General features: G+C 38.4%; 1 protein-coding gene across 4 annotated transcripts in view; it reads left to right on the top strand.

The window, feature by feature from the left end:
* NAV3 (neuron navigator 3) overlaps positions 1–27,098 on the top strand; it is a 267,533-nt gene that overhangs the window by 134,148 nt on the left and 106,287 nt on the right. For all 4 annotated transcript variants that reach the window (XM_026867890.1, XM_026867891.1, XM_026867889.1 and 1 more), the window contains exons 9-12: positions 8,802–8,917; positions 22,062–22,170; positions 22,588–22,971; positions 26,425–26,544. In XM_026867890.1, the coding sequence (XP_026723691.1) occupies positions 8,802–8,917; positions 22,062–22,170; positions 22,588–22,971; positions 26,425–26,544 (729 nt within the window). The remainder of the gene's footprint in view (positions 1–8,801; positions 8,918–22,061; positions 22,171–22,587; positions 22,972–26,424; positions 26,545–27,098) is intronic.

The following is a 27,098-nucleotide window of genomic DNA, read 5'->3' as shown; positions in this document are numbered from 1 at the left end:
TCTGATAAAATGACAAATACCTTATTAAGCAAAATATACTGGCAGTTTTTGTTAGTGAGTAGTACTCTAGATAGTCTTGGCTAAAGATTAAAGAGGTGCTGGAGTAGGCTCTGAGGGAGTATCATTACACACAACTAAACACAGCTTCAAAACCAATCTGGATGAGTGATAAACTGTTTAAGTTAATTCTGGACAAAGGCAGTTCAGAAAATCCTATGGAAGGGGAAAATGCATAATACAGGTTATATTTATTCTAATATGCAGTGGGTAGCCTATCAAGTTTCAATTAAATCTGTCACTGAATGTCCTTGATATGCATGTTTGTAACTGTCTGGAATAACCTCAGTGATACAGACGATTTGCAGCATGTTAAATAGGATGGCCTACATATATGTAGGACATGTAATATGCCTATGCTATGCATTTGTAAGGAGAGAGAAAAAGAAGATATGCTTTGCCTTCAGATGCATGTGCTATTTAACAGCAATTTTACCACATACTGATGTGCACAATGGAGATATCATTCTTTTAAGCTTCACCATGAAGCAAAATGTATTTTGAATTTTATAGAAGCATGAATCTTCCAGTAAAATTTGGTATTAATAATCATCTGCTTGCTTCAAACAAACAGCAAAGGAGACTGTATTTGAAGTTAAATCTCGCATAAAAATAAAATTCTTAGAGCCAAGGTCTGATCTGGGAATGCCATAAACCCAGAGTAATAGACCGACTTTGATGAGGTTAGTTCAATGTGTCTTTGTAACTGAGAGCAGAATCTGGCCCAAAAATCCACAGTAACTAGATTCCTTGCAACTCTCAAGGGCTTTGTAATAGTACATAATGATTTCATAGAAGAATATAAATATAACTAAGGCTAAAATAACCAAATTTCCAAAGTCAGCATATTTACTTGTGTTGACATATGACAAGTGGAAGTGTGCATGAAGCTGGGGTACTGTATTTCTATTTTCTTGCTCTTAAACATAACTCTTTTCTGAGCAGTCACCACAATTTATACACATAGTTTTCAGGTGTGTGTGTTAGTTGCTAGAACAGTTTTATATATCAACCAGTTAATAAACAATAGTGACCTTACAGACTAACAGGGTTTTTTTCAGCTAGAAGGAATATCTAGGTTCTGTTTGTACTGCAGTCCCTGTAAAAAGTTTCAATATAACTTAGTAAAAATACAGTGCATTTTATCCAGAATACTGCAATCATGTATTTTGAAAAGTTTGATTATTACTCAAGGGAATATTACTGTAGATTTGTGAGTAAAAGTATTCCCAAGAGTTTCTTGAGACCAGCATGTATTTTGCTTAAAGGGAGTGCAATGCTATAACAGTTATCAACACTCGTGTTTTCAAGGAGTTGTGTATTTTTATTAATGGACAGTAGACAGAAAATACTGTTTCACTAGAAGGTTCTTAAATGTTATATTGCACTATCCAGCTTTACACTCCTGGTGCTTTGCCTCTTAAACATCATGGCATTGAAATTCATATGGGATTATTCCTTACATCAAAGATTAACAGCAACGGCCAGAGTTGCATTTGAGATAATTTAAATGGGTATATTTAAATTCTTCCATCCTCCTCAAATGTGGTTGTGGATGTGTTATATATGGCCCCTTATGTGTCCCCTCTGAAGTTGACTGCACAGTCTAACTGATATAAGATAGGCTGAAGCAGATGTAATTTAGTTGTCAGAAAGCTTGGTAAGAGAGATACAGCAGGAAAAAACAACTAAAAGGAAGGTGTAAGAGACTGTATATTTGTTTAAAGTATACCAGCCACTGCTTTAAATTATACATTCTTCTACATAGAGTGGGAAGAAGATGGAAATTGTGCCATCTGCCAGAGTCCCTTAGACTCGTATTGATATTGGCCATAGAATTTAGTTATCTTCCTAGTGATGCTTAAATTTCAGGTGGAGAAGAGTAACATAGAAGTTTAGTGCTTACTAGGTCACAATGAAAACAGGAAAACAAGAAAAAAGGAGTCAGACTCTTTCTCCTAAAATCTTATCAAGAGAATAACGGGTTAATCGCTCAGTATTTGGAGTTCTTAGCTTTCCTACACATTGTTAAAAGTGTAATATAGCCTGTACTTCCAAGCATCTTCTTGCAGAGAAGAGCCTGTCATATACAATCATTGCTTTATTTTTTTGTGAGCCAAATTATGTAAGTTTGTGTTATTTCCATAAAATGGGAACATAACTAATAGTCCTAGGAGTAACACAAATGTAACCTCACTCCATGAGGAAAATCCTTAGTTGATGTAAATCATCATAACCCTACATGAAGTATGTGATATGTTGGCAGTTAACATTTGCTTTGTATTTTCTCAAAGATTAATGGAATATTTCAGTAGGAGAACATTGAGTTGTAACTGGACAAATGTGCTGCAGTTTAGTGTTATTGACTCCTTCAGTAACCACTGTATGAGCTTACTGGGTTTGTTTTCCATGTCTGGAGTATTAGATTCTGAAGTCCCCAAATCCCAGTGGCCTTGGTGCTCAAGAATTGTTTATTGCCTGAAATGCTGAAGGTATAGAAACTGCTGCAGAGATTTAGCTGACCACTCATCATCCTGAGCTGCATCACTTAAATTTCATTTTTTCAGCTAAATTTGTAGTTTAATGATTGTGACATCTGGAAGAAGTTTCAGCACTGTCAGAATTGAGACCTTGCAGAGATACTCTTTCAGTGTCAATACTGGACTACAAAAAAACATTTTGGCACTTCTTTTGTCTCTGAAGGATAAGAAACTGGTGACTTCATCTCCCTAATAGGTCAGTGTAGAGTAGATGGGGCCAGCCTCTTCTCTGAAATGCAGGGTGAAAGGATAAGAAGTAACAGATGCAAGATACAGCAGGGGAGATACTGATTAAAACTTAGAAAAAATATTTTTATTCTGAGGGTGGTGAAACACTGGAGAAGGCTGCCCAGAGAGATTGTGGAAGCTTTGTCCTCAGATGTGTTCAAGACCCAAGCAAACAAGGCCCTGAGCAACATAATGTAACCAGACCTGCTCTGAGCAGGCCATTGGACCAGATGGCATCTAAAACATCTTTCTGTTCTAAATTACTTTATGATTCTGTGAAGACTACAGTGTTCACTAGATAGAGGCAAGGAAAGGAAATATCAGTACAATAAATAAACATGTTACTGGGTACTAAAATATTTCTATCTCCTTTCCTATATGGTGACTGAAACAATTCTATTACTAGAGCATAGCTTCAAGGGTGCATGGGAAGTGCAGAGCACTGACAGATGGGAAGGCAGACGTAATCCGGTAGCACCTCTGGCGGCGCAGTGAAATACAATTCCTGTGCCTGTTCAGAATGTTTTTACACTGGTTTAGGGAAAAGATTAAACTACCTTTCAAGGATCTTGCAAACACAGTTATCTGCAGGGCTTGTTGAAGCCATATTTATGTCTAGTTTAAATGACTAGAAGCTACTGCTGGTCACTGATCATGGAGCTAAAATTAAGTTTTCAATAAAAGACATTCTATCAGATAGTTGTGTTTGTTAATAATAGATTGTCCTATTGAACGTACCGCAACCCTTTCTTTAAATATATGATGATGCAAAGTTATACTGCAGTGCTTTATTGATTTCTGTCATTTGCATCACTGTTGTGAAAATAAAACAGTCACCACCAAAATTTTGCAATTATAGGTAGCACTAGACATTGCCACTCACCAGTTTTACTTGCAACAAAAACACAGTGTTTAGAAAAATCCTTCCCTTGGCTTAAGAGAATGGTGGAAGGATAATGTGTAGAAATCATTATAAGCACATACTTGATTAATGCTGAGTTAAAACAGTAGCTTGGTAATTCAGTTGCTCGCTGTTTATGATCTGAAGTTACTCTTTTAAATTTCTGTACAGACAACTGTGGCTTTATTCCTTTGACTAAATAATCAGTAAAATGTAGGATAAAGGAGCAAAAAGATATTCTGTACAGTTTTCTATCACTGATAGTCATAGTAACCCCTTCATAAACCAACTAAATTTTATTTTAAATAAATAAACCAGTGGGAGGGTTCCTCCAGAAACTCACACATCTCAATGTTAAAAATTGCTTGCCCACATGATGAGTTTGCATTCATTTCTTTGTTAATATTGCGCTTTAACTTAATTTTTTTCCCCTATTTTTGATCATTCTTTTTAAGTATGTGAGCAAATAATCCCATTCCCTTCCTTCTGTTTTGCAAGGCTAAACCATCTGTCTCTTAAACCAAATTGTCTCTTTCCTTTCAGAAGGGTTTCTTCTCCCGCACGAGCATCCTAGTAGGCCTTCCCTGCAGCTGTTTCCAATTTAACTCGCATGTCTTGAACATGAGTGATCAAACTGCTCATGTTCCAGATGTGGTCCTGCCAGTCTGTTACACTGACAGTGATACACATTCAAGACAATTGCATCTCAGACAGATGTTGGAAAAACCCCCAGCGTATTCATCTGATAACTTCTGGAATGTGGAGTAAAAAACAAACAAATCTTTGATGTTATCTGTGTTTGTCAAAAGATGGCTATTTTGTTAGAGATGGGAAATGACTGACTGCATTAAAGACAGCTGATTAAGTAGTGATCCAAGTTCTGTTCTTAATTACTCCTGTACAGGCTCATTTTAATCAAACTGAATGAGCTTGTGCAGGTGTGATTGAGAGCAGAATTTGTCCCATTAAGAGAGTTTGATGCTCTTACAAATAGGTAACATGGAACTCAGTGAGTTGGGGATAAATATATTCTCTAATTGCCATGATTAAAATAGAAAACAGATTGTCCTGTTTTCATGATGGTTGCCCAAATTAACCTGTGCTGCAGATGCACAGCACTGGAAGAAATATCAACAAGGTTGCTTTGACTAAACTGAAATTCTTTTCACTTTCCTTGATATCAGGAGACATGTGAGAATTAATTTTTTTTTAAGGCAGTGGGCTGTGAGTGGTTAGAGGATAGCTGGCCATTCATTAAAGCCAATGTGTAAGGTTAATGAGAAGATCTCTTAATTTGCTGTTTGCTTTCCTCAAGCTTAATCTGTGCTGCAGTCCTGTAGAAATCACTTGATTCATTCACAGGATTAATATGTCCCACAGAAAGAAGTAAAAGCCAGATGTATAGAGGAAGCCATCTCACAGTTTCAACTTCCTTTTTTTTTAAATTGGGATTGTTGAGCTAAGCAAAGAGGCATCTACATGCTTGGTCCAATGTATCATAACCTGTTACAGGCCTAGAGCAAAGTAACTTGCTGTTTTAGGCAGCCAGTCTATATGTGGACCTCCTTGCTACCCAAGAGCTGAAGCTACTACATGATTTTGCATGGAAGTAGTTCACCCCTAGATCATTCTCAGCCCATCTGGGCTGAGCTCGAGTCCAGAAAAAAGAAAGGCCTTGGCAATCATGGACCAAAAGGCAGGGCTGCTGTGGAAGTGCTTGCTGGCAACTGGCAACCCAGTGGAGAACTGGTGAAAGAAGAGCTATTGATGAGATTCCCATCCCCAGGTTCCTCCTTGGGGCATTTCAGTGGTCCAGTGGCTGAGCAGGTGCTTTTTGGCCCATCATTTCCATATTAAATAGCCAGTTTACTCAAGTAAGCAGAATTTAGACTGCTGCAAAAGCCATAGTCCTCTGTTGGACTTCTGTTGTCGCCTCAGATAATTAGAATAATTTATGGTTTTTACCAAATTAAACATAAAAATTCTGAATCAAATCAGTATAGAAGTTCCTTAGTTATTTGTTTTGATAGAAAAATCACATTTATTTACATTATATTTAAACTTTCAGGTTTCAAGTAAGATAAAAGGGTCATTTCATGCTTCTTAGATCTGTTAGTTCAGGCTGCCTATAAATTTAAGAAAACAATATCATACTTACATTTGGTTGGTGTTTCCAAGGCTTGCTTTCTACAAATTAAATCAAACATTTGTAAATTGTTAGCCTTATATGACCTTTGCTATTCAGTATTTTTTTACTTTAAGGCTTAGATTCTAGTGCCATCTTATCTCCCAGAAACTGGATTTTGTTCTGCAATTAATCCCACAGATCAGATTCTAAAATCTGTAATGGAAATATTTGCAAATATCTCTTCTCACACTGTTTTTCAACTTAATCTTCCTGGTTATATCTACATCAGGTTTTGAAAATGAAAAAAAAAAAAACACAAAAAAAACAAAACCCAATCAAATACTGAAGAACTGAAATGTACTTTAATTGGTATTTGGTATACCTCTAAAAGTTTTGATGTGGCTTGTGCAAGCAAAGTTGTGAACAGGTGAAAAATTATATTCATTTTTATTTTAAGTAAACAGTTTCACTCATCATGCTGAAGTTTACTTAGTCATTGTAAGTCACTTATTACGTCTTTGTACTCTTGGAGGGAGATACAGTCTTTTTAACACAAAACTATGTTCCCATACAGTCAGTAATGAGATATGTATTCATCTGTGTTGACTTTATAAGCAATAGTCCCTGCCAAAGGGCAATCTAGATCACCAAAGTTCTGTTTTATCTATCCTCACTCACTAGATGAAGAATCAGTGAAAATATTGGATATTGGTGACTGATGGGTGTCCAGATCACTTAATCCTTTTCTGATGATAGATGTTCAGTTAAACAGGAATGGATCCTTCCTATCTCTTAGAAGACAGCTTACATAGAAAGCTCTTTGTAGCTCAGGAAAGGGTTTGCATCACCCTTCTGGCTTGATGCAGTTATTGATGGTCAAACAGTTTTACAATCAGGAATGCAATGCCATAAGGTTAGAATGAGAACAGGCAACAAGTTTCTCTTTTTGTTTCTAACCATAGATGGACTGATGTAAACTCCATATACATTTTGTGGAGAGTGCTAGGGATACTTGAACTGCACCCACCTAGCTGGGTGCTCTTCCTACAAGACCAAAAGCAACCTACTCTTTTCCAGTGTTCCTCTTAAACCCTAGCCTCGCTCTGGCTCCAGCCCCAGAAGCTCAATGATTTGGGTTTAACAAAAATAGTGCAGACCAATTTAGTTACCTTCGCCATTATTGAAAGTGTCTTTTTCTGAGATGTGTGTTTGGGCTGACAGTTTGCCCTGAACTGATTCAGCCCAAAATCTCAGCACTAAACCCAGACAGGAGTACTCATGAGCATTCATGGCCTCTCAGAGTGGCTTTTGGTGCAAATAGACATACGCCTCCTTTATTTTGATGATTTGAAGCAATATCAGCAAGCAGGTGGGACTGTGGAATTTTGGTCTGTGTTCACTGGGGAGGGATAGAATGGGCTTTTTAAGACACTGACCTCAAGCACCAAATGTAAAATTACATTCAAGGTCGGTAGAATATAGTTAACGTTGCAACATGACTAAGCTTGTGTTTCCCATGGTGTGTGACAGAGAGAAATAGTAGATGAGAACCAAAAATTGGTTTTCATAGAGTAGTTGTCCATTCGCAGCATCCCAAAAGTACAGAAATTGATAAGACAGTGCATCAGATCATTCGTCATTTATGCTTCTATTCTGTGTAAGTAGAATCAGAGTTAAATGATTCTAATCAACAGATTCCACGACAACAGTACTTGTGCCATTATACGTGCACATATCTGCTCCCTCAGTTACTGTCATGAATTACTGAACAAATCCATTCATTAAAGTAACTTTGAAGAAAATGTTAACTGGAAAGTTATTTCATAAAATAAATTGCTATAAAGTTATTTTGAAAGATAAGTCACTGCTTTTATCATCTATATTTATAAAATGCACATTCATAACACCGTTAAATGTGCTTACAGTTTACTTCGTCATTGGAAACACTTTATGGTGAATTTTGAGAACTAAACTATAAATGTAACATTTTAAAATTAGGCTATAAATATTTCACTGGTCTTTTAAGAAATAAAAAGACTGTGCTATTCATGTCAGAAAAGCTGGAAGAACTTAAGCTCTAAGTGAAGACTTTTTAAAACTTTATTTCAGAAAGTAGCTAGTATATCTTTAGATACATGCTTTTACTGTATACAAATGGGGTACATGTTGTTACTTAATAGCATCGTAGTTCAACATTTCCTGTGTAAACTAGATGCTACAGCTGTTCCTTAAGAAGAGACAGTAATCATGTGATCTATTTTGTATTATAACCCATGTGTTTGTGTATTATTTGCTATTTACCATTATGCAACAGCAAATAATTATATTCAACAAAGGGTACCCATTATAATTTTTCAATGATATCCACAGAAATATACCATCAAAGAAAAAATGGGCTGTTTATTAGCAAGTTAATGGAAAAACTTGTATTATCCCATTTCCCCAGAGTTATATAAGGGCCATTATCAAAAGAATTTGCACATAGATTTAAATATCTGGGCCAGATTTCCATTCCAGCCTTGCATAAGCTTCTTCCCACATGGCCTTTCTTGCTTAATATTTCAGCAATTACAAGTCTTCATTTCCCTTATGTATGTGCAGGGCTGTGAATTAAACCAGTTTAAATGGATTCTGCCTATATCTGTTTAACACCTCTTGCAGAGAAAAAGCAAGGAAACAAAATGGCTCCAAATATCCTGGCATTAGCTCTGAGTTGTTCCTGCAGAGAGAGAGATAGAGAGATAGAGATAGAGAGAGAGAGAGAGAGAGAGAGGGAATTCCTAGTTCCTTCCATATTTGTGTAGCTGAATTCAAACTAACACAGTAAGAATGTGACATTTGTGGGTTTTTTTCACCATATAGTGATACAAGAGCTGGAAATAAACATTTGTTTCCATTAATACATGAATGACAGACAATAATAATCAATATACTTTCTTGATTTCAGAACTCTCTCAGAAAATGACAGTACCTCTTTACCACATGCTGACTCCTGCACCAGTCCTACTAAAATGGATTTGTCGTTCAGTAAGACTGCCAAACAGTGCCTAGAGGAGATATCTGGTGAGTAGCAATTAGTCAGGAGAAGCCCGTGAACTTCTTTATTTACATCTGTTTCTTACCAGAAGCTTTGCAATGTGTTGAAATAATACTTCTGACCTCTGTTCATAAGTGGTGTTAAATTTGCAGAAAATTTGGGCCATGCACGGTTAGTGCTTTCAAATGTACAGTTCTCTTATCTGAACTGTCTCCTTCTGTTCAAATATCCTCTTCATAATTTTGCAGAAACTGGGCTTTCACAAGCTAGGGTTTCAAGTCATTATTATACTTTAGTCATACTGAATGTTCCAAGAGGAGTGGTGGAAAGTCAACTTCAGAATGTTTGACAATTTCATTGAAGATCATCAAATTAAATCATAACATCAGAAATGAGACATCAATAACATAAGATATATTTTGCTTTTATAAATTAATCTATATTTAGAAAATGAATGAGTCCTTACTAGTGTACCCGACTTTTAAGCTGCTAAAGGTTGTGTTCTGGAATTCCTTGTAAACCTGGAATAAAGTCCTTATTAGGTTACAATAGTGAGGGGTGTGTGTGTTTAATCATGTTGGAATAATTCCTTTGAAGTCGTCAGAGCCATGCTGATTTAAATCAGCCCATGGTCTGTCCATAACTCTACCTATGGATGCAAAAAGCAAAGTGTGTCACAGCTGACTTGCTCATCAGGACTGAATTGCACTGCAGGGTTGTGTGGGAGTTCTTTCAAAGGGACTCTTTACCTGAGCTGTTGTGGTTTTGGAATTTATTTGTTGGTTTTGTTGTTTTGGGTTTTTTTCATTAGCATTCTTACTCTCATTATCATTTTTACATGAATAACAGGTGAAATCCTGTCCCACTGGATTTACATGTAGTTTTGCCCTTTTACTCCAAATTTTTAACATTCAAATGGATTTATAACAAGTCATGTGGTTCTTCTTACACAGGATATAACTCACTTAAAGCACTAACTTGACACATCAGTCTAAAATTATCTTTCCACCAGAAGGGAAATCAGATGCCCAAGCTTTGTGGAACTGCCTCAGCATTTAGCTGACTCATACTGAAATTGAGGTTTTGTCCTGGTTTGTCTCAGTCCCTTTGGAATTTTTTCTGAGTCTAACATCCCTTATTTGTACAGCCAGCTTTTGTAATAAATATGTCACCCTGAAACATGGTGAAATGTTCCCTGGAAGTGCCGCATGCCTGCTAAAATTAAAGCTAAAAAATTATTTTAATTAATCCAGAAATCAGACTCATTGGTCTTGCATGTATAGAGAGTATAATTGACATACTTGCACAAATCAAAAGATGCTTCAAGGAGTTATCCACAGAGATGCTAAAAAAAAGATGTTGCTTCAGTACCAGCCGAAATGACCAAATGGGATATCATGTCTGGTGACCTTTTACTGTTCTGAACAAAAATGGAACAGTATCAAAATGCAGAAAATGGCATAAAGGGCACTAGTCATCAGAGATGTTTCTAATCTGATTATTCAGAGTCTGGCACTAGCTGTTGATTGACATAACAGGCAGCAAAGCAGAACCACTGGGAAAATGTGGGCAACGGATTGTTGTATACCGAGGAAAGCAGATGGGTGTCACCCATAACTAGCTGTTACCATCATAAAGAATGAATGGATCAAGTACTACATTTGCTGAATAAATAATTGTCTGCATTGGTGAACTAGCACCAAGTCATTGATGATTCTGTCATTGGTGAATCTGCATGGAAAAAAACTCATGCAATGGCTGTTCAGGGAAGTATTCCATGATTGATTAGCCATGAGAAAGGAAAATTAAGTTCTATTCCTTATGAACGTCTTTATTCTGGTATGATCATAGGATTATACCAGTAGTAGCAAGGAGCTATGCAGGAGTTATTTCCTTGATCTGGTCGCTTATATTCAGAGTGTTAAGAGATGGATCAATTTCTTTCACCTTGATATTACCTGAAAGTCTTACCTGATATCCTCGATTCACCTGATTGCCTTGATATTACCTGTAATCTTCCACTGCTGCTACGGATGGGCATCATCTTTAAAGCTTTTGCAGCTTGGCAGCCAAACGCACTAGCACAACGTATTGGTATGCAATAAGGATTAATAGGGATTATTCAAGGAACTGAACATCTGTGGAAACCACTAAACAGTTTGTAGGAGTGAGTTCATAAAGTGCTGTCCCACCTGTATTGTGTTTCTGCTTCATCAGTCTTTATTATTTTTACAGTGCCAAATATTTGCAACTAAGTCTAACATGCTCAGGACTAAGATATCTTAGCCCATATCATTGTATAAACTGTTTCTCTACTTTCAGTATATTTACACACCTATGTTTGTTATTGTCTTTTGACTGAAGATAACTGCTTCCATAACCAGCCAAGCAGACCATAATCAGAGCTCCTAAACCACTTCAGGGCAAAATTAGCCAGTCAAAATTAAACTAATGGTGTAAGAATGGCTGGTTCAAGACTTTTCCACAATATAGGCAAAACCTGGATGTGGAAAAAAAAAATTTTAAAAATATTTAGGAGTGGTTTGTCAGGCACTATTCTTCTCAAGTGATTCAGGATACCAAAACCAAGCTAATTTCCTTGTTCTTGTGGTGAACAGTTGTGGCTGTTTTCTGTGCCCAGCAAGGCAGTTCACATCCCTTTGCTGCTGTCAACATGAGTTCTGGGGAAGTAAGGAAGGAAAGCGAGATGCTGTAGGGGTAGTTTCCAGCTCTCCTCTGCTCTGTCTTCATCCCTGTTTCTAAAGGAGCTGGTTGCCTTTAAAATGCTCCTGTCTTCCAGCTCAGAGCTGATGAAAAGCTGGGACAAAGTGAGAGCACAAGCTGCTTGTTTCCTGCCCATTACTCTGCAACTGTTCACTTGGTTTTACTTGCACAGCCATGAGAGAAAGAGGATGCTGGAAGGCAAGGGAGGTGGTGAGGCTGGTGTAGGCGTGGACCTAAAAGTGTGGCCCTGATTAACTGAACAACCTCTTTATTTTTATCTTGTCACCATCAATCTGCTGCCCTAGGTAATTTCCCACATGGCTTATGCCTAAAGCCAGTTCTGCCTCTTCGTAGAGCTACTGTAAATCTGGGTTTCTTCACTGTTCCTCCATCTCTGCTGGGAATTTGTTCCAGATGTGATCTGAAGTGCTTTAGACTTTTTTCCCCACTTTTTTTTTTTTTTTTTCCCCTCTGAATATTCCATAGCTCAGCCAGAGCAGTCCTAGGTGTTTCCATGATGCATGTGCACATCAGCAGTACAGCACATACAGTAGTTGTAAAGCCTCCTGCACACCTTGGATCTTGGATCCCTCACGGCATGAACGCTGCCAGTGATACTGATACACATGCTGAATGAGTCGCATTTGCAGGCATGGGTCACCTGAACAGTAATTCTGGTGCATTCTGTGAACGGTAGTCTCATTGTGCATGTGGCACACAGATGTGTAGACTTCTGTCCAAGAAATCCCAGACAGAAATTTGGGAGTCCTAAATAAGGACCAATTCTGCAGTCACGTATGAACACTTTCTTACATGTACTTTATATACCAGTTGCCTCAACAAGACTACTCAATATCTATGTTTCTGCAAAACTGGAGTATAACTTTATAGACAGGATTTTAAACAAGAATGATAAGAAAGGCTAATAAAGTAATCCAGTTTGATTTATGTTTTTCATGGTATAACTAGAAATATGTTGTTCAGACTTTCTTACCCAGTATTTCTACTTGTCGTAGCTGTGACATTTATCAGTCTCTGCTGCAAGTTTATTGGAGAAGGATGTAATTTAATTATTTAATAATCCATTGTAACTGTACATATCAGTAACTACAAAGTATTCTTTTATGAAATCAGTGATAGAGTTTGGCTTTAACAGGTGTTTACATGTTCAGTTAAATAATATTCATGAATTTACAAATGTTGACTAATTATAAAAAATCTGAGGGATGAAGCAGAAATGGAAGAGTAATTTAAGAGTTATAGGCCAATATCAATGGCAGGATTAGCATAAAAACATCAAGCTTTTATTTTTGCTGTGCTTCATTTTTTGCTCTCTGAAAGAAATAGTTAATTAGTAGGTGTGGAAATAGTTTACAGATATTTTTTTTCCAAGTAAACTTGGCTGCAGAGATTTTTAATCTTATGCATTTGCAGATCTATTGCATAATTCATTTGTAAGGCTCCAAACTATCCAGAGACTTCAAAGAAGGTCTTATCTGACAGCAAAATTTGTCCCTAGATTATTAGTTCTCTAAATCATTTTTATAATTCCTTTTATAAAAGAGAGTAAAAATAGGATAATACATTACACTGACTGTGACGGGTTGGGGAAGTTCCCTGTGCTGTTCTTGATTTAAACATATTCCTATGTGGTGAGTGGGGAAGACATTGAATTGCAAGGTAATTGCGCAATAATGCTCTGTCATGATATTTTCTGTCCTCTGGCCTCCTATACTGTCGTCGTGGTTTAGAAAGATGTATTTTCTTGTTGCTATATTTCATAATTTTAAAATGGAGGAATGAGCTTTACAAAAGTATTTTTCCATAAATCTGTGAATTTTCCACATTGCAATGTTATGTTTTGTCAAATAACACCCTGCAGAGAGGTGTGGTAAAATGGAAGGGTCAATTCAGTATTCTTTCTGCTGAGTCCAAGATGTACATATCTGCTGTGTCTGAGGATGATAATGATGGCACGTCTACCACGTGAGGCAATGGGATTAAGGGGAGAAAAAATTATATAACCCAGTAATTAAGGGCTGTAGTGTTAGTGTTTGCACACATGAAGGTTGTGTGATTAACCTCAGTACCTCCCTATCCCAGTATTTGACTCACTGTATTTTTAATCTGTGTAGAAAAGGACCTGAGACAGGTGGATGGTGGAGCTGCCAGCTACCCTTATGTGGCTCCCACACAGTTCAGGTGTCATTCCCATGTCTGGGTAGTGGTCCGTGACCTGTGTCATGCTGGAGCTGGGCTGCAGTGAATAGCTCAGGTGGGAGAAGAAACAGATCAGCACAGACACTGAGACCCACTGGGTTGCCCAGGACCCAGCTGTATCCCTGCCAGAGACCCCTTCTAGCCTGGAGTGGTGTGGCACCTATTGCTAACACCATACATGAGGTTTGGCATGGCTCATTGAGTGAAGACTTTTCATCCCCTGCCATAAATTTTCCTGCTCTAAGCTGGAAAGAGGACTAAATGTACCCGGCCAGTTCTGGCAGTATCTGGTCTAATCCTGCTCAGAACTGAGTGGCCACACCATGCATTGCTTCCCTAGCACAGCAATGCTTAGCTCTGACCACAGGGCTTTCTGAGACCAGATAGAGCATGGCAGTAATGACTGCCACATACGACCAGGCACGCATGCCTTGAGCTTGGTGTGGAGGCAGAGCAGCTCCATACCTGACTACAGCTGCCCGTGGAGACAAGCCACTGACCGTAGCTGTTCGGGCATGAAGGGGCAGGTGAGGAAGTTACCATTCATTTATTTGGGTTATTGAGGGGAGATTCAGCCTTGCTGTTTATGGTAGGAAAATGTCCTGTTCTTGTGATCCCACTGCACAGCAGCGCTGCATTGGGCCATATCATTGCCTTTCCTATGAATTTGAAACATAGCAACATAGAATAACCTACCAATTTGAGTATATGTTGAGATTTTAAAACCACTGAGTGGAAAAAGAGTGAGACTGACCTTCTTTTTTACAAATTCCCTGTTGTAAATACAGCCCTGTGAAGCCTTTCTAACAACCTCAACAGCTTCCTCAGCCATGCTGAACAGGCTGCTGCAGCCACACCATGCTGGCAGCATGTACCGATGCAGGAGCACGCAGGCAGTGCTGGAGTTCTGCTTCCTCAGCACCAGCAGATTCATAAAAACCTTTTAAGGGCCCATATGCCACTGCAACTGGCAGACCCTGGGAGTAATCACAGCAGTCTTACCTTTTTCTTCCATGCTGAAGAAGTGGTGGGCATTTAATATTTGGGATGATTTTGTACTCAGGCTGACAGAGCTTCTTCTCTCGTCTGACTTTGTGGGCTAGGTAGGGAGGGGAGTGGTATCTCCTCTTGTTGTGGACCCTATCTTTCTAGGAATGTGTCAGTGATGTAATATGGAAAATCATCATTGCTTGAGACTACTGATTTTTTTTTCTAGAATTGTTCTGAGTTTATGAGTCACCTAGGAAAAAAATGTACCCTTCTTTTAAAATTTCTAAGTTTCTCCCATGTGTATCTTTAAAAACTGAAGTGATCCAGCAAAAAACAAGACTTTTGTTAACACCCATTTATTCCTACAGGAAATCTTCAAACAGTCTGTAATTCTTAGGGTGGCATTTTTAAAGGTTTCTCAGGTCAAGGTTTCTCAGGCAGGGATTTGAGACGACCATATTTTAACACTGACAAAAGCATTACATTGTTATACAGTGATTTTCATATCTATAGATTTCTCCTTAATGTTTTATGGAATTAATTGCTCCTAGATAAAACATTTGTATCTATAAAATTAGAATGCAATTCAGCTAGTTCTTTGTTCATCTGTCTATTATTTCTGGGACTAGTATCTTTTTCCCTGTGAGAAATGGTATATATTTAAACATAAGTCTTCTTTCTCTCTTGGTAATGTATTTAAGAACAACATTTAGAACTGCTGAACTTAGTTCAGACATGATACTGAGTTGCTTTATAAAAAAATTACTATTCCATTAATAGCTTTTCTTCAAAAGATTGTGAAACAATGTCGTATTACAGCTTTTTAATTCCATACTAGCCTCTGAATCTCACAGAGATGCAAACAAGGTATATTTTAAGGAGAAAGAAATTAAATATTTCCTTTAATAATCCTTACCATGCAGGCACTGTTGTATTTCATTTTTTAGCTTCTTTATGATCTTAAATTGTATTTTTTTATTTAGAGCAGAAATTGCAAGACTGAAGGTCCATTTGTAAATCTGCTTCTGGCTTCCTGCACAGGGAGTAGCAGTGATATGGAAGAAATAGTTTGTCATCCTTACCTTTTGGGGAGAAAAATAGGATTTGACTGTGAGCTAGGTCTGTTACTGTAGCATCCCATTCAGGTGAAGCTGTGTCTTGAAACCTGTGGCACTCTAAACTGGGCAGTGGCTTCTGTGTCTCCGTTTTAATTCACCAGGATGTTTGCTGCCATGGCAGCCAGCAGCATTCACTGCAGTAACAGAGAAGAGTCATATATCTGTGAATGCAGGTTGAATACTAAAATGTAAGGAGGCTTGTGCAGAGCTTTGCTTCAGTGGTTAATTTTGGCTCTTTATTGAGCTCTGACGTGGAGACTATACTCGCAGTTCTGTGTCAGCCCATCTAAAGTGAAGAGCCATGCACCGGCATCAGTCATGATCTGGTGAGGAGGGAGGGGAAAGCCTGAGACAGCACTTGTGCCTACTTTGGATTTCAGAAGGCAGCAGCTGTAGACAGAGATGCAGGCCCACCGCTTGGATGAGACCAGTGATTGGATGGAGAGAGGAAAACACAGTTGGCTTTGGGGATTACTTCTGTGCTGGAGCAGAGTGTTTGATCAACTCTTCTGCTTGAGAGAAATCTAAGTGAAAATTACTGTAAGTACTGCAGCTTAATGTGACGGGAGACAAGTAGCTTAGCAGAGACAGCAGTGTAATTTCAAAAATGACTGTGCCTGTCTAGTCATTTACAGTACGTACACTGCATGTTGGAGCTGTGCTTTTCATTGTGAGTGCAAGTATGTGCTACCTGCTATATGCAGCGTGCTGTGCTGGAGGGGTCACCTCCCAGACCTTTCAGGAGAACTGAACTGCTGTCCATCACAGAAATATGAAGTCTAACTGAGGTGAAACCCTAGTTGGAAAGATGCAGCGATCTGCTGAACTGTCAGTATTTAAAGGCAAGGAGGTTAGAAGAGGGTGTGTTCGTCTTCAGAAGCAGAAGTCTCTAACCAATCTGACACTCATCAGCGGAGGGGAGAAGAGGCGATACTCATACAGGGAGAACTGGTTTGGAAACGCCTCCAAGTCCAGCCAGAGTTGCCATCAGTGGGAAGCAGAAGCTGGGATCAGAGGCACCCTTTCCAAGGCATTCTCACAGTCGGTGCACTCTCTCTGCCACTCCAGTCTCACCTCACCCCAAACATTTCAGGCAATACCACCTTCTGGAATCAGGAGGTCGGGAGACCAGGATACAGGTGAAGGCTTTGAGACTGACAATGAGGAGAGGGGAAAATCAGATGATGAAAATGCATCCTGCACATCGCATTTCCCCGGCAGGAACTGGGCAGAGGAGGAGGAGGAAGGCTGCTTGCGTGAAGGAACTGCACATCTGGATGAGGATGTCATAATAACAATGCTGGGAGACCTAGAACAGGTCCTTTATACTGATATCTTAGGTAAGTTAACTTTGGCTTGACATCAGGAAGGGCAGGAGGAGACCCAAGTGTTAGCACATATCTGCAAGGAGCAGATTTTCGATCTTAACAGTGATTTCAGAAGACAGAACTGGGCTTATTGGCAATAGTATGCAAAAATAGGGTCTAACCCTTTATTCCTTGTTTGCTTACTCTTACTTCTAAAGACTGTATGAAATGAGGACAAATGTCTGCATCACTTTTGATGAGTGCATGGGCAGCAACAGCCTGTGAATAATTCGGCATAGTTTGCTTAGCTGTTTGAAAAAATAAAGTGAAACATTTAAGTGCTTCTAGTTTACTCATAAATAATTTAATTTTCATTACATCTGTTCTCATGAATTTAAAACTGAAATCTTGAATCCAAGGTTTGTTTTAGATAGAAACTGTCTCGGCCTACCTACAAATTGTCCCTGCAGTATTGCTTCCCCCTTCTCCCCTGCTCATAATTTCACACCTATACACAGAATTGTGAGTACCAGGGTTTCAGTTTAGTTTAAATAACCAGTTTTGTTATATCAGTGCATGCCAGCGAGCATTTGAAGTCCGTATCCATAGGTGCTTCAAAAGGCTTCTGTGTTACTGGTTTTACTTTTCATCTCTCAGCCCTTTATGAGTGCTTAAAGTGTTCGTTTCCAAAGCTTTGTTCTTCAGCCAGTCAAATTGTTGAAGTGGCTGCTTGCTTTTCCAAGGTCATATATAGCATTTGTCTAGCCTGGAGCTTCTTTGCTGGTGGATATATTATCCCTGATTGTGTTTAAGCATTCAGGGTAAAATTTTTTGCTTTCTATGTAATGTAAAAAAGCTATAATTTAAAAATAACAAACCCCCCAAGAATTCTCTTTTTATGCATTCCTTTTATTATGAGAATATAGCAGTATGCTAAAAGGGGCTTTTCCTAGAGACTAGAGGCTTCTTAGCAAAGGGAGCTGAGCTCTCCACATTTCCCTGCTCTTCTTCAGCTGCATGCCGCTGAGCAAATCCTGTTCCCTTGTGAACCTCAGTTTCCCCACCTACAGAGTAAAAGTCATACTTTCCTTTGTGAATGGAGTTAATATTTAAGAGCAGGCAATTCTCTGGGGAGCTGCTTATTATTTGTAAATCCTTTTATGAAAATCAGACAATTAATGGAATTATTATTTTTACAATTATCTGCTTTGGGCTGTAATTACATGTATAGAAGCACTGAAATGATTATGAACAGCATTATTAAATGTGCAGTTATGGGTGAGCTTCAGAAATGTGAATGTAAAAGTTTAATGTAGGTATTTAGTGATCTCTGTAAAATGTTTATTTTGATTTCCTGTGTATGTATCTCACACAGGGGAAGAAATGAACGTGTTCTCTAGGAACTTCAGAGTACCTGTAATGGTTCACTGTTTATAGGCAAGAATTTGGGCATAATCTGTTAGAATATTCATGTTTAACATAAGTGATGAAGCTACAAGTGATTTGAGCAGATTATATTTCATGAGGTCAGTAAAATATTTACATCAGAATTTCTTGTAAGAGGAACAGAATTTTGACAGAAGGTTTCAGGGTGCCCTTGGTTTTAGTCTTTTCCCAGCCTCTCCATGTATGAAATAGGATGGCTTTTCTTTATCATACAAAACAGAATTGCTTGAGATAACAAGCCAGGGAGCATTTCTGATGTGTTAGGTCATGCAAATATGGATGGACTCTATGATGGCTATGGGCCATAGTAATAAGCAACAAAGTGCCTGAGGGAGTCTGGGCTCCTTTTGAACCCATACGATGTGTCCCAATACTGCTGCAATAAGCACCATAGTGTCTCTCCTAGCAGACACAGTGCAGCTAGCTTTCAGAAAAAAACCACATACTCACCATACCTACGGTCGTCTTTACAGAAGGAGGCTTGGTGTAGATGGGAAGCCACAGGGCTGTCCTGAAAATTTCAGATGCAAGTTAGGTCTGAGGATCTTGCACTCAGTGCAGAAAATTTCTCAATCATTGTGTTCAAATGTTTATACTTTCTAGCTTGTTCACCCATTGATAAGGCCTTAAGAGAAGGATAGAAAGAAAAAGTTATTTTAAAAATACTTCATAGTTACATTTATGAGGATTTTCTGTACAGTACTATGTAGTATTTTAAGATCATAAAACTTCAGTTGTAACCTTTTTTAGAAAAAAATGGTGGAAAGGAAATTACCCTGTGCATCACTGAGAGATCAAAAGAGATTAAATCCCTTTTTTTTTTTTTTTCACCTTTTCAGAATAGAATAGCACCACTTTTATGGTATAATTTATCTGAAAGTGAAATATTCTCCTCTGTGGAAACATATTTTGGCAGTTTGCCATATATATATGTACCTTTCCTTTGTATTGCAGTTATGCCTTGAGGCTTTGTTATGCTATTTACCATACTATATATTAAAAAAGACAGTTGCTGTCATTTTTGCTGCAAGAATTTGCAGTGTTAACATACAGCAAAGGACAACTGACAAGGATAAACAAGTAATGAAAGGGCAAAGTTAATTATATTCAGTTCCTCAAATAAATGTGACTTATTACTTTGCCTTTAATGCTACTTACACCCTGGAATTTGCCTTTCTGTCTATAACAGAAAATTGTCTTATACCAACAACCTACTGTTTCACCTCTGGTTTGAGGCAAGGTGGGTAACAAAGTGGTCTTGGGTCTCCCCAATATAGGTGTTGTGGCAGGAGTATAACATGTTTCTGGAAGTGAATTTGGGTACACTTGGCAGAGGGGGGAAAGCAAAGGGCAGTGACAGCGCAGAACTGAGTGCACCATAGGCAACTGCCTAGAGGCAGGCATGGACAATCTGCATGGGAACTGTCTGGGCCTTCAACAGCAGGTTCAATCTGACAGTTCTTAATGGTCTCCAGCTTAACTTTGGCATGAGCCCTTTTGCCTCACAGGAATATCCAAGATGGTGCAGAAACCTCTGCAAATGTTGGATGGGATCCATGGGTACACTGATCTGCAAGGTGCTTGACTGAACACATCCAGCTTGAAACACAGGAGTAGTTGTGGTCATTTCAATCTGAGTGTGAATATTAGCACACGGGTAGTTTATTTCAAGGAGCAAAATTCTGTGAATGGACATGCCCTTAGAGTGTGGCTTGAGAAGATAGAGTTTGGCAGCAGTGCTGAGCCTCTATTCCCACTTCTTGTCTCCACCCTGTTTGGGTGTTGACCCCATTGTTTTTTTCTTTTCCCTTCTTCTCAAACTTCTCCTAACTGTTTTATCACTTAGATGGCACACCATGCTTTTCCTCAGAGACATCAACATTGTTGAATTTATATCTTGTATAAACTCACACACAAACCTGGGGGACGGAAAGGAGGCAACAGAATGAGAAATACAGGAACTTGAAGAGTTGTATCTGCGTGTGTATTTTACATTTTACAAATGTGAAATATTATAGTGCTATATGGTATTTTGCCTCTGCTTGCATTTCTGATCTTGATTTTTGTATGCTGTTGAGTTTAAATTCACCAGACTACTGCCTGTTAGATGTACTCAAAGATGAAACAGTTTCCCATGTCATGAGGATTCCAAAATCAGATTAAAAGCTTGTTCTGTATGAGAGTGCTGAAATCTAGAGTTAAATATTAATCTTAGTGGTTGCACATTGTTACTGATGGTAACATATCCAGAATGAGGAGTAAAATTAACTTAACAAAATGAGGTATGATATGAAAATTATCATTGATAGAGTCAGAAAGAAATTATTTGCACTTCACATTCAGCATTGTACACACAACTAGAGTAATGATGCTTCTTGCCAACTTTCTTTCAAGCAACATATACAGGACACAGCCAGAAGCAGAAGGCCAGCCTTGATCTAATCAGTGATTTTTGTCATAGAATTTGTTTTGAAATTCTCTTATTCTCAAAAACAAACTAAAATTCCTTGATATATGAGTATCCTAGAAATCATGCTTTTTTATTTCTTCATATATGACTTATGGAGGTTGCTTTGAGGCTTATTATGTTTTCCTTTTGTAACACATAATATTTTTTTCCTTCTGTTTGGTTTTGTTTTTTTGTGGTTTTTTTGTTTTTTTTTAAATCATGTGAAGTAAATATTATTCAGGATATTCCAGGGGAAGTTTTGAGGACTTAACTATTCAAGATACAAGACTACCTTTTCACAGTGGATCCTTGAAGACTGTTAAAATCTGTAATTATATAAATGACACATGTCCTTAGAGTGTTCAGATTTTTATCCCAAGAAGAATATTTTTCTAATCTCATCTGAAGAATAGTCTCCCCCTTCAGGAAACCATTAGAGTTCAGGAAAGATGCTTTATTAAGTGCCTGACTTAACGAGTACTTTGAAATAAGTCATGCCACTTCTTTCCAGACACAGATTTACTGTGGCTTTATTTCCCACCATGTTGTGTAAAATGTCAAGGAGGAAAAATGGGCTGTGTGATGTATCAAGTGGTCTGGGGCTGCATCATGCCTTGATTACGGAGGATAAAAATCCCAACTCTGTAAATCTGAGTTTCAGTAGATTTGGGCCCTAACAGGGATACTTCAACAGGATTCTTTTTGGTGGATTTTTTTAAATGTCACATGTTATTTATAAGTGTATGTCTGTTTTATTACTGAAAGTATGAGGTTTTATTTTTTAAAAGATTAAAAGGACAGGCCTATTTACAATCATATGCATGTATTCTCATCTATGTGTACATGTGTGTACTTTATTCAACTTTATACACCTGTGTGCATTAAAATTTATTCTGGTTTTGCTGTTTTCTTCCAGGGGAAGACCCTGAAACAAGAAGAATGAGAACAGTAAAGAATATAGCAGACCTGAGACAGAATTTGGAAGAAACTATGTCCAGCCTTAGAGGGACCCAGATAAGCCACAGGTACACTGGTTTTGTGTAGGCTGCTAAGAATTTGTGCCGTAGGAGAGTATTACTAGTTGCTGAAAGAATTAGAGACTTGCAAGGAAAAATTAAAAACTATGGCTCTAACCTTACTGTTTGCTAGACTGCCTCAACAACTTAAATGTGACTTTAAAATCATTTACTGTCAAAGTGTCTTATACAATCATTCACAAAGCTGGTTATTGTTTCATATACATCTACTTAGGAGCCTATAAAATTTATTTTAGGTTATTTAATCTTTTATAAGATTATTGTATACACAAACACATGCACATGGAGAATCACACAGAAGGAGAGAACTTTTTTAAAAATATACATTCTTCCAGCCTTTGCTTTTCCTTGTTTCTCAGGAACAGAGATAGCACAGTTCACTGACTTCTCCATTTTGTTTGGCAGCACATTGGAGACAACTTTTGACAGCACTGTGACAACTGAGGTGAACGGGCGAAGCATACCGAGCTTGACAAGCCGGTCGACCCCAGTGACTTGGAGGCTAGGGCAGGCCAGTCCTCGGCTGCAGGCAGGAGATGCCCCGTCCCTGGGTGCTGGTTACCCTCGCAGCAGTGCAAGCCGCTTCATACACACAGACCCTTCTCGATTCATGTACACCACCCCACTTCGCCGAGCAGCTGTTTCTCGCCTTGGAAATATCTCACAGATTGACATGAGTGAGAAGGGAAGTGGTGATTTGGACATGTCCTCTGAAGTTGACGTTGGTGGTTACATGAGTGATGGGGACATTCTTGGGAAAAGCCTCAGAACCGATGACATCAATAGTGGGTAAGTAGCACTTTTCCCCCATTTGAACTAATGCGTGATTGGCACATTTTAATAGGATTTTTCTAACAAGTTCTGGCACACAAGTGGAAGTTGCATTATGGCTGCAACATAAAAATATACATACAAAAAAGCCAAAACAAAAATAAGCCCCTAAACTGCCAGTGATATTCCTAGCTACCTTCAAATTCGGTTCTTCTCCTTTAACATCAAGATGACTTTGCTGTGCACTTTGATAAGAGCACAGGTACTTCTCATTATTTACTGGAATTTCTTACTTATCTGGTAAACAATCATTTTGCACTGCTTGCCCTGGGATGGGTCTTCTTTTGGTATTTTTATGTTTTATTTGAGATGGCAGAGATGGTATTGAATGCAGCTGATGATAAGCAGTTGCTGACGGCACTGACTTTCTCTGTTTCCACTTCAGATATTGTCTAGTGTAGTCTGTCTGATAGGCCTTTATTGCAGTTTTTCAACTGTGCGTATCATCTGAGCTGTAGGAAAATCTTTTCATAAAAGAATATATCAGTTAGTCTTCTAGAATACCCAGGAGGAAGAATGACAATTATTTTTATTTTTGTTTGCTTAATCAGTTGATTCACTTTGGGGTACTGCACTTCCTGTGTTTCAAATTACTCTTTAACAGTTCTTATATCAGCCTTGGAACATAAGTCACTACATACATTTCTCTGTATGTTAGAACTCCTAAAGCATCATTTAAAAAAAAAAAAAAAAGCTATGCTACTCAAATTACTGTTCAGTGCTGTTTTTGGCATCTCAAGGCTGTTTGATGACTGAGGTAACGTTGGGTTGACCAGAAGTCCCATAGAGTACATGGCCACGTCACACCACACTACTTCACTCTGTATAAATTTAGAACTCTTGCTGTCAGTCTAATCTTTTAGTTTGAAGTATAGCTATGATTAGAGAATGGTGGCTGATGAAATTGGATATGATATGTTCCTAAGGGCAAATGTAAGTCTGATCAAAGCTCTCTCTAGAGTAGTGTCTCACCTCAAGCACGATCCAAAGATAGATCTCTAGAAAAATCGTAACTTTAAAGCAAGCATATTCCTATATCTCCCTGGTGCACTGTCTCAGGGATCTGTGAATGGAGCACTGCTGACAAGCTTGTCCACAGTATAGCATTAGTGGCTGTCAAGTAGGATACCATATGCATGTGTGCCAGCACAGGAAAAGACATATGGAAAATGTAGTATTTTAATATCTGAAGACCTTTTATCATAAAGGAAATATAAATGCTGCCTTTGATGGATGCATGGGTTTATTTAAAAAAAAAAAAAAAAAAAAAAAAGATAAGGGAATCCTCTGCAGTGCTCTATGAGTTGTATTAATTAGCTTATCACATTAGAGGATGAATATAGTCATCTTGTGTGACTTTTCTTTGCATCTGTAATAAGGATGACTCAACAGACAGTAAGTTGCAATGTGCTCAGTTAACATTTTTAGGTGTGGTAACTGTTAAAAACAAGTTAATAAGCTCTGAAATTTCAGGATTTACTGAGGCGTATAAAGTCTTATCTCCTTTATGCCTCTTCCATTATCAGTTTAATTACTTTAAACACTTGGGGATAGGAATGCAGCAGTAATTAGAAATTTGTGCGAAGAAGGCCTGTTGCACTTTTAACGTCTCTCCATTCAGGCCTTACTTATACAGGAAAAAATCCATATAGTCTGGATTGCATTCAAACCACAGCTAAATTTAATATGCAGTTCCAGAGCCTTGGAACCTACTGCATAATTCACCCCTACCTAAATAATCTGTCAAAAAGTCTACATTTTTTCTTTAATAAAAGGATAAATCTAGTGTGTAAGTGTGACTGTTAATTTACCTTTGGAAACAAATGTGAAGTTACCTTCTGCAGACTCCAGATACCAATATTTTAGAAATCCCTTGCTGAACTGCAGGCCAAATCTTACCAGTGTGTAAAATACCTCAGAGTTTAGTTAAAAACAAACAAATCAACCCTTTGTGTTTTAATGCACTTTAGAAAGCCTTCATCCAGGACTCCCAGGACAAAATGCTGTCTCCAACTGTAGCTGCACAGGGCTACACCACCGTAGCTTTGTTCTCACAATCTGCACGAGTTCACCCACCCTGAACTACGGGGCTGGAGGCTCCTGCTCCAGGGCTGCTGTATTAGCTGCAGGGTCTCCGAGGCAGTTGATTTCAATTAAATCAGCTCCCAGAAGGAACCACAGGGAGGGGGCCAACAGAACGTCTGGAGCATCAGCGGTGTGTGTGTGCCTTGGCTTGTGCCTGGGAGTCTGTGTAGAGTTATTAAAGTTAAATGCTTGTGCACTTGGACACACGCTTTGACTGAAAGGTGGGTTTGAGTGCCACCATTCATGGCTCAGGGAGAACTCGTGTTAAAGATTATTTGAATAGGGAGTGAACTCCAGTAAATCATTTTAGTAATGATCCTAGAATTGGGACTGCGCTTATTTCAGTAAGCCTGTAATTTTACTTTGAGTAGGTTCCCTAAGGTATACCAAAATTTTTAATGTATATGCATACTTCTTTGTTAAGTGCCATACATGTGCATGGTCCTTCACAAGTAAATTTGTGCAAACTCTGTGCTAGGTTACTATGCTAAAGTTACCAAAAATTATGAGATATGGAAATGTAAAAAACAAGAGACTAATAAAAGGGAAGACAGTTTAATGAAAAGTCCTTTGAGAAAATATGTGCAGATCTTGAGAGCAGGACAGTCTTGTGGTATTGCTGAGTTATAAGCACCAAGAGCTCTCATAGAGATAACTAAAACTGTAGGTAGGCATTCCAGAAATTATTGCTGCTGCTTGAAATTCAGAAACTTTTAATGGTTCTCTAGTGAGTAAGCAGCACTATACTCGCTGTTCGATTCATTAGTCATTCATTATAATGTGAAGTGGTGGGAATCAAGCAAAAGGAACACAGATAGAAACATATTCTTAAATGTCATTATAAGGGCTTCGGTGAATATCTCTTTCATGTCTGAATAATTGCATCCCAGCAGGGACTACTTATTTGGATTCTCAATTTCTGTTCCCATTCAGATGGATGCTATGGATTATTTTTTTTTCTTTTTTAACTGGAGTTATGCTTCTTGCATCTGGTGCTAGTCTTTGACAAAACTGCAGTACTTAAATTATACTTAAAACATACTTAAATTTTTTTAAGATACTTGAGGGCTTCAGTCTAAATATATTTTGGTAAAACAATTTGGCCTGTAAGCCATCACATAAAAAGGCAAATGATCCTAGAAAATAGGGATATGTCTGATCTCCCTGCAATGGGCACACAAAGTGAGAACATTTAGTATAAGCCTAAATTCTAATAGGACAACCCGTGCTTTAAACGTTTGAATTCCACAGTTTGTTAACTTTAGAGTGAAACTTCACTGCCAGATGGCTGCATTTGCCACTGATTGACCACACATTTATTTTCAGGTACATGACAGATGGAGGACTCAACCTATATACAAGAAGTCTGAACCGAATACCAGACCTAGCTGCCTCTCGAGATGTTATTCAGAGAGGGGTTCATGATGTGACTGTGGATGCCGACAGGTAACAGTGCTTTGTTAAGTAAAAAGCTATCTGAGATTTTCATCCTTCATACCTGCTAATATATCACCATTTTATTCGTAACGAATAGCGAAAGAAAGCAAACTTGTGAGGCTGCCAGCTTCCTGAGCACACTATACACCAAATACCATGAGTGGGGAAAAAGCAAACTTCTCACATGGGAAGGGAATTTAGGAAAAATTTATTGCTGAAGATGTAAGAGAAAATATTAAGAAGGCCAGACCTTACTTGCAGTCTTAAATCTCTGAAACAGGGCATGACATTTACAGGTTGCCTTGTCAATTGATAGGTGTAGGGAGAATACACATGGTCTCTAGGGAGAGAGAGCTTGTGTGTGCCTGACAAAGTGTGTCAGGACATGCATTTGGATTTGGCAGGAACCAGAACCCATTTTGCCCTCTGCAAAGGCAGAAGGCAGTACCTGTGAGCAGTGGGAAGAGAGAAGTGGGGTTATATCCCCTTGTCTATGCAGTGTGAAAACTGAAGCAACACTGTCTTGCCCTATACATGTATACATGGGTGCGAGCCTAAAAATA

Source organism: Athene cunicularia (assembly GCF_003259725.1).
Source record: "Athene cunicularia isolate RWA chromosome 1 unlocalized genomic scaffold, athCun1 chr1_part2, whole genome shotgun sequence".
Taxonomy (NCBI): domain Eukaryota; kingdom Metazoa; phylum Chordata; class Aves; order Strigiformes; family Strigidae; genus Athene; species Athene cunicularia.
Note: the sequence above shows the minus strand (reverse complement) of the source record. Positions and strands in the feature narration are given on the sequence as shown.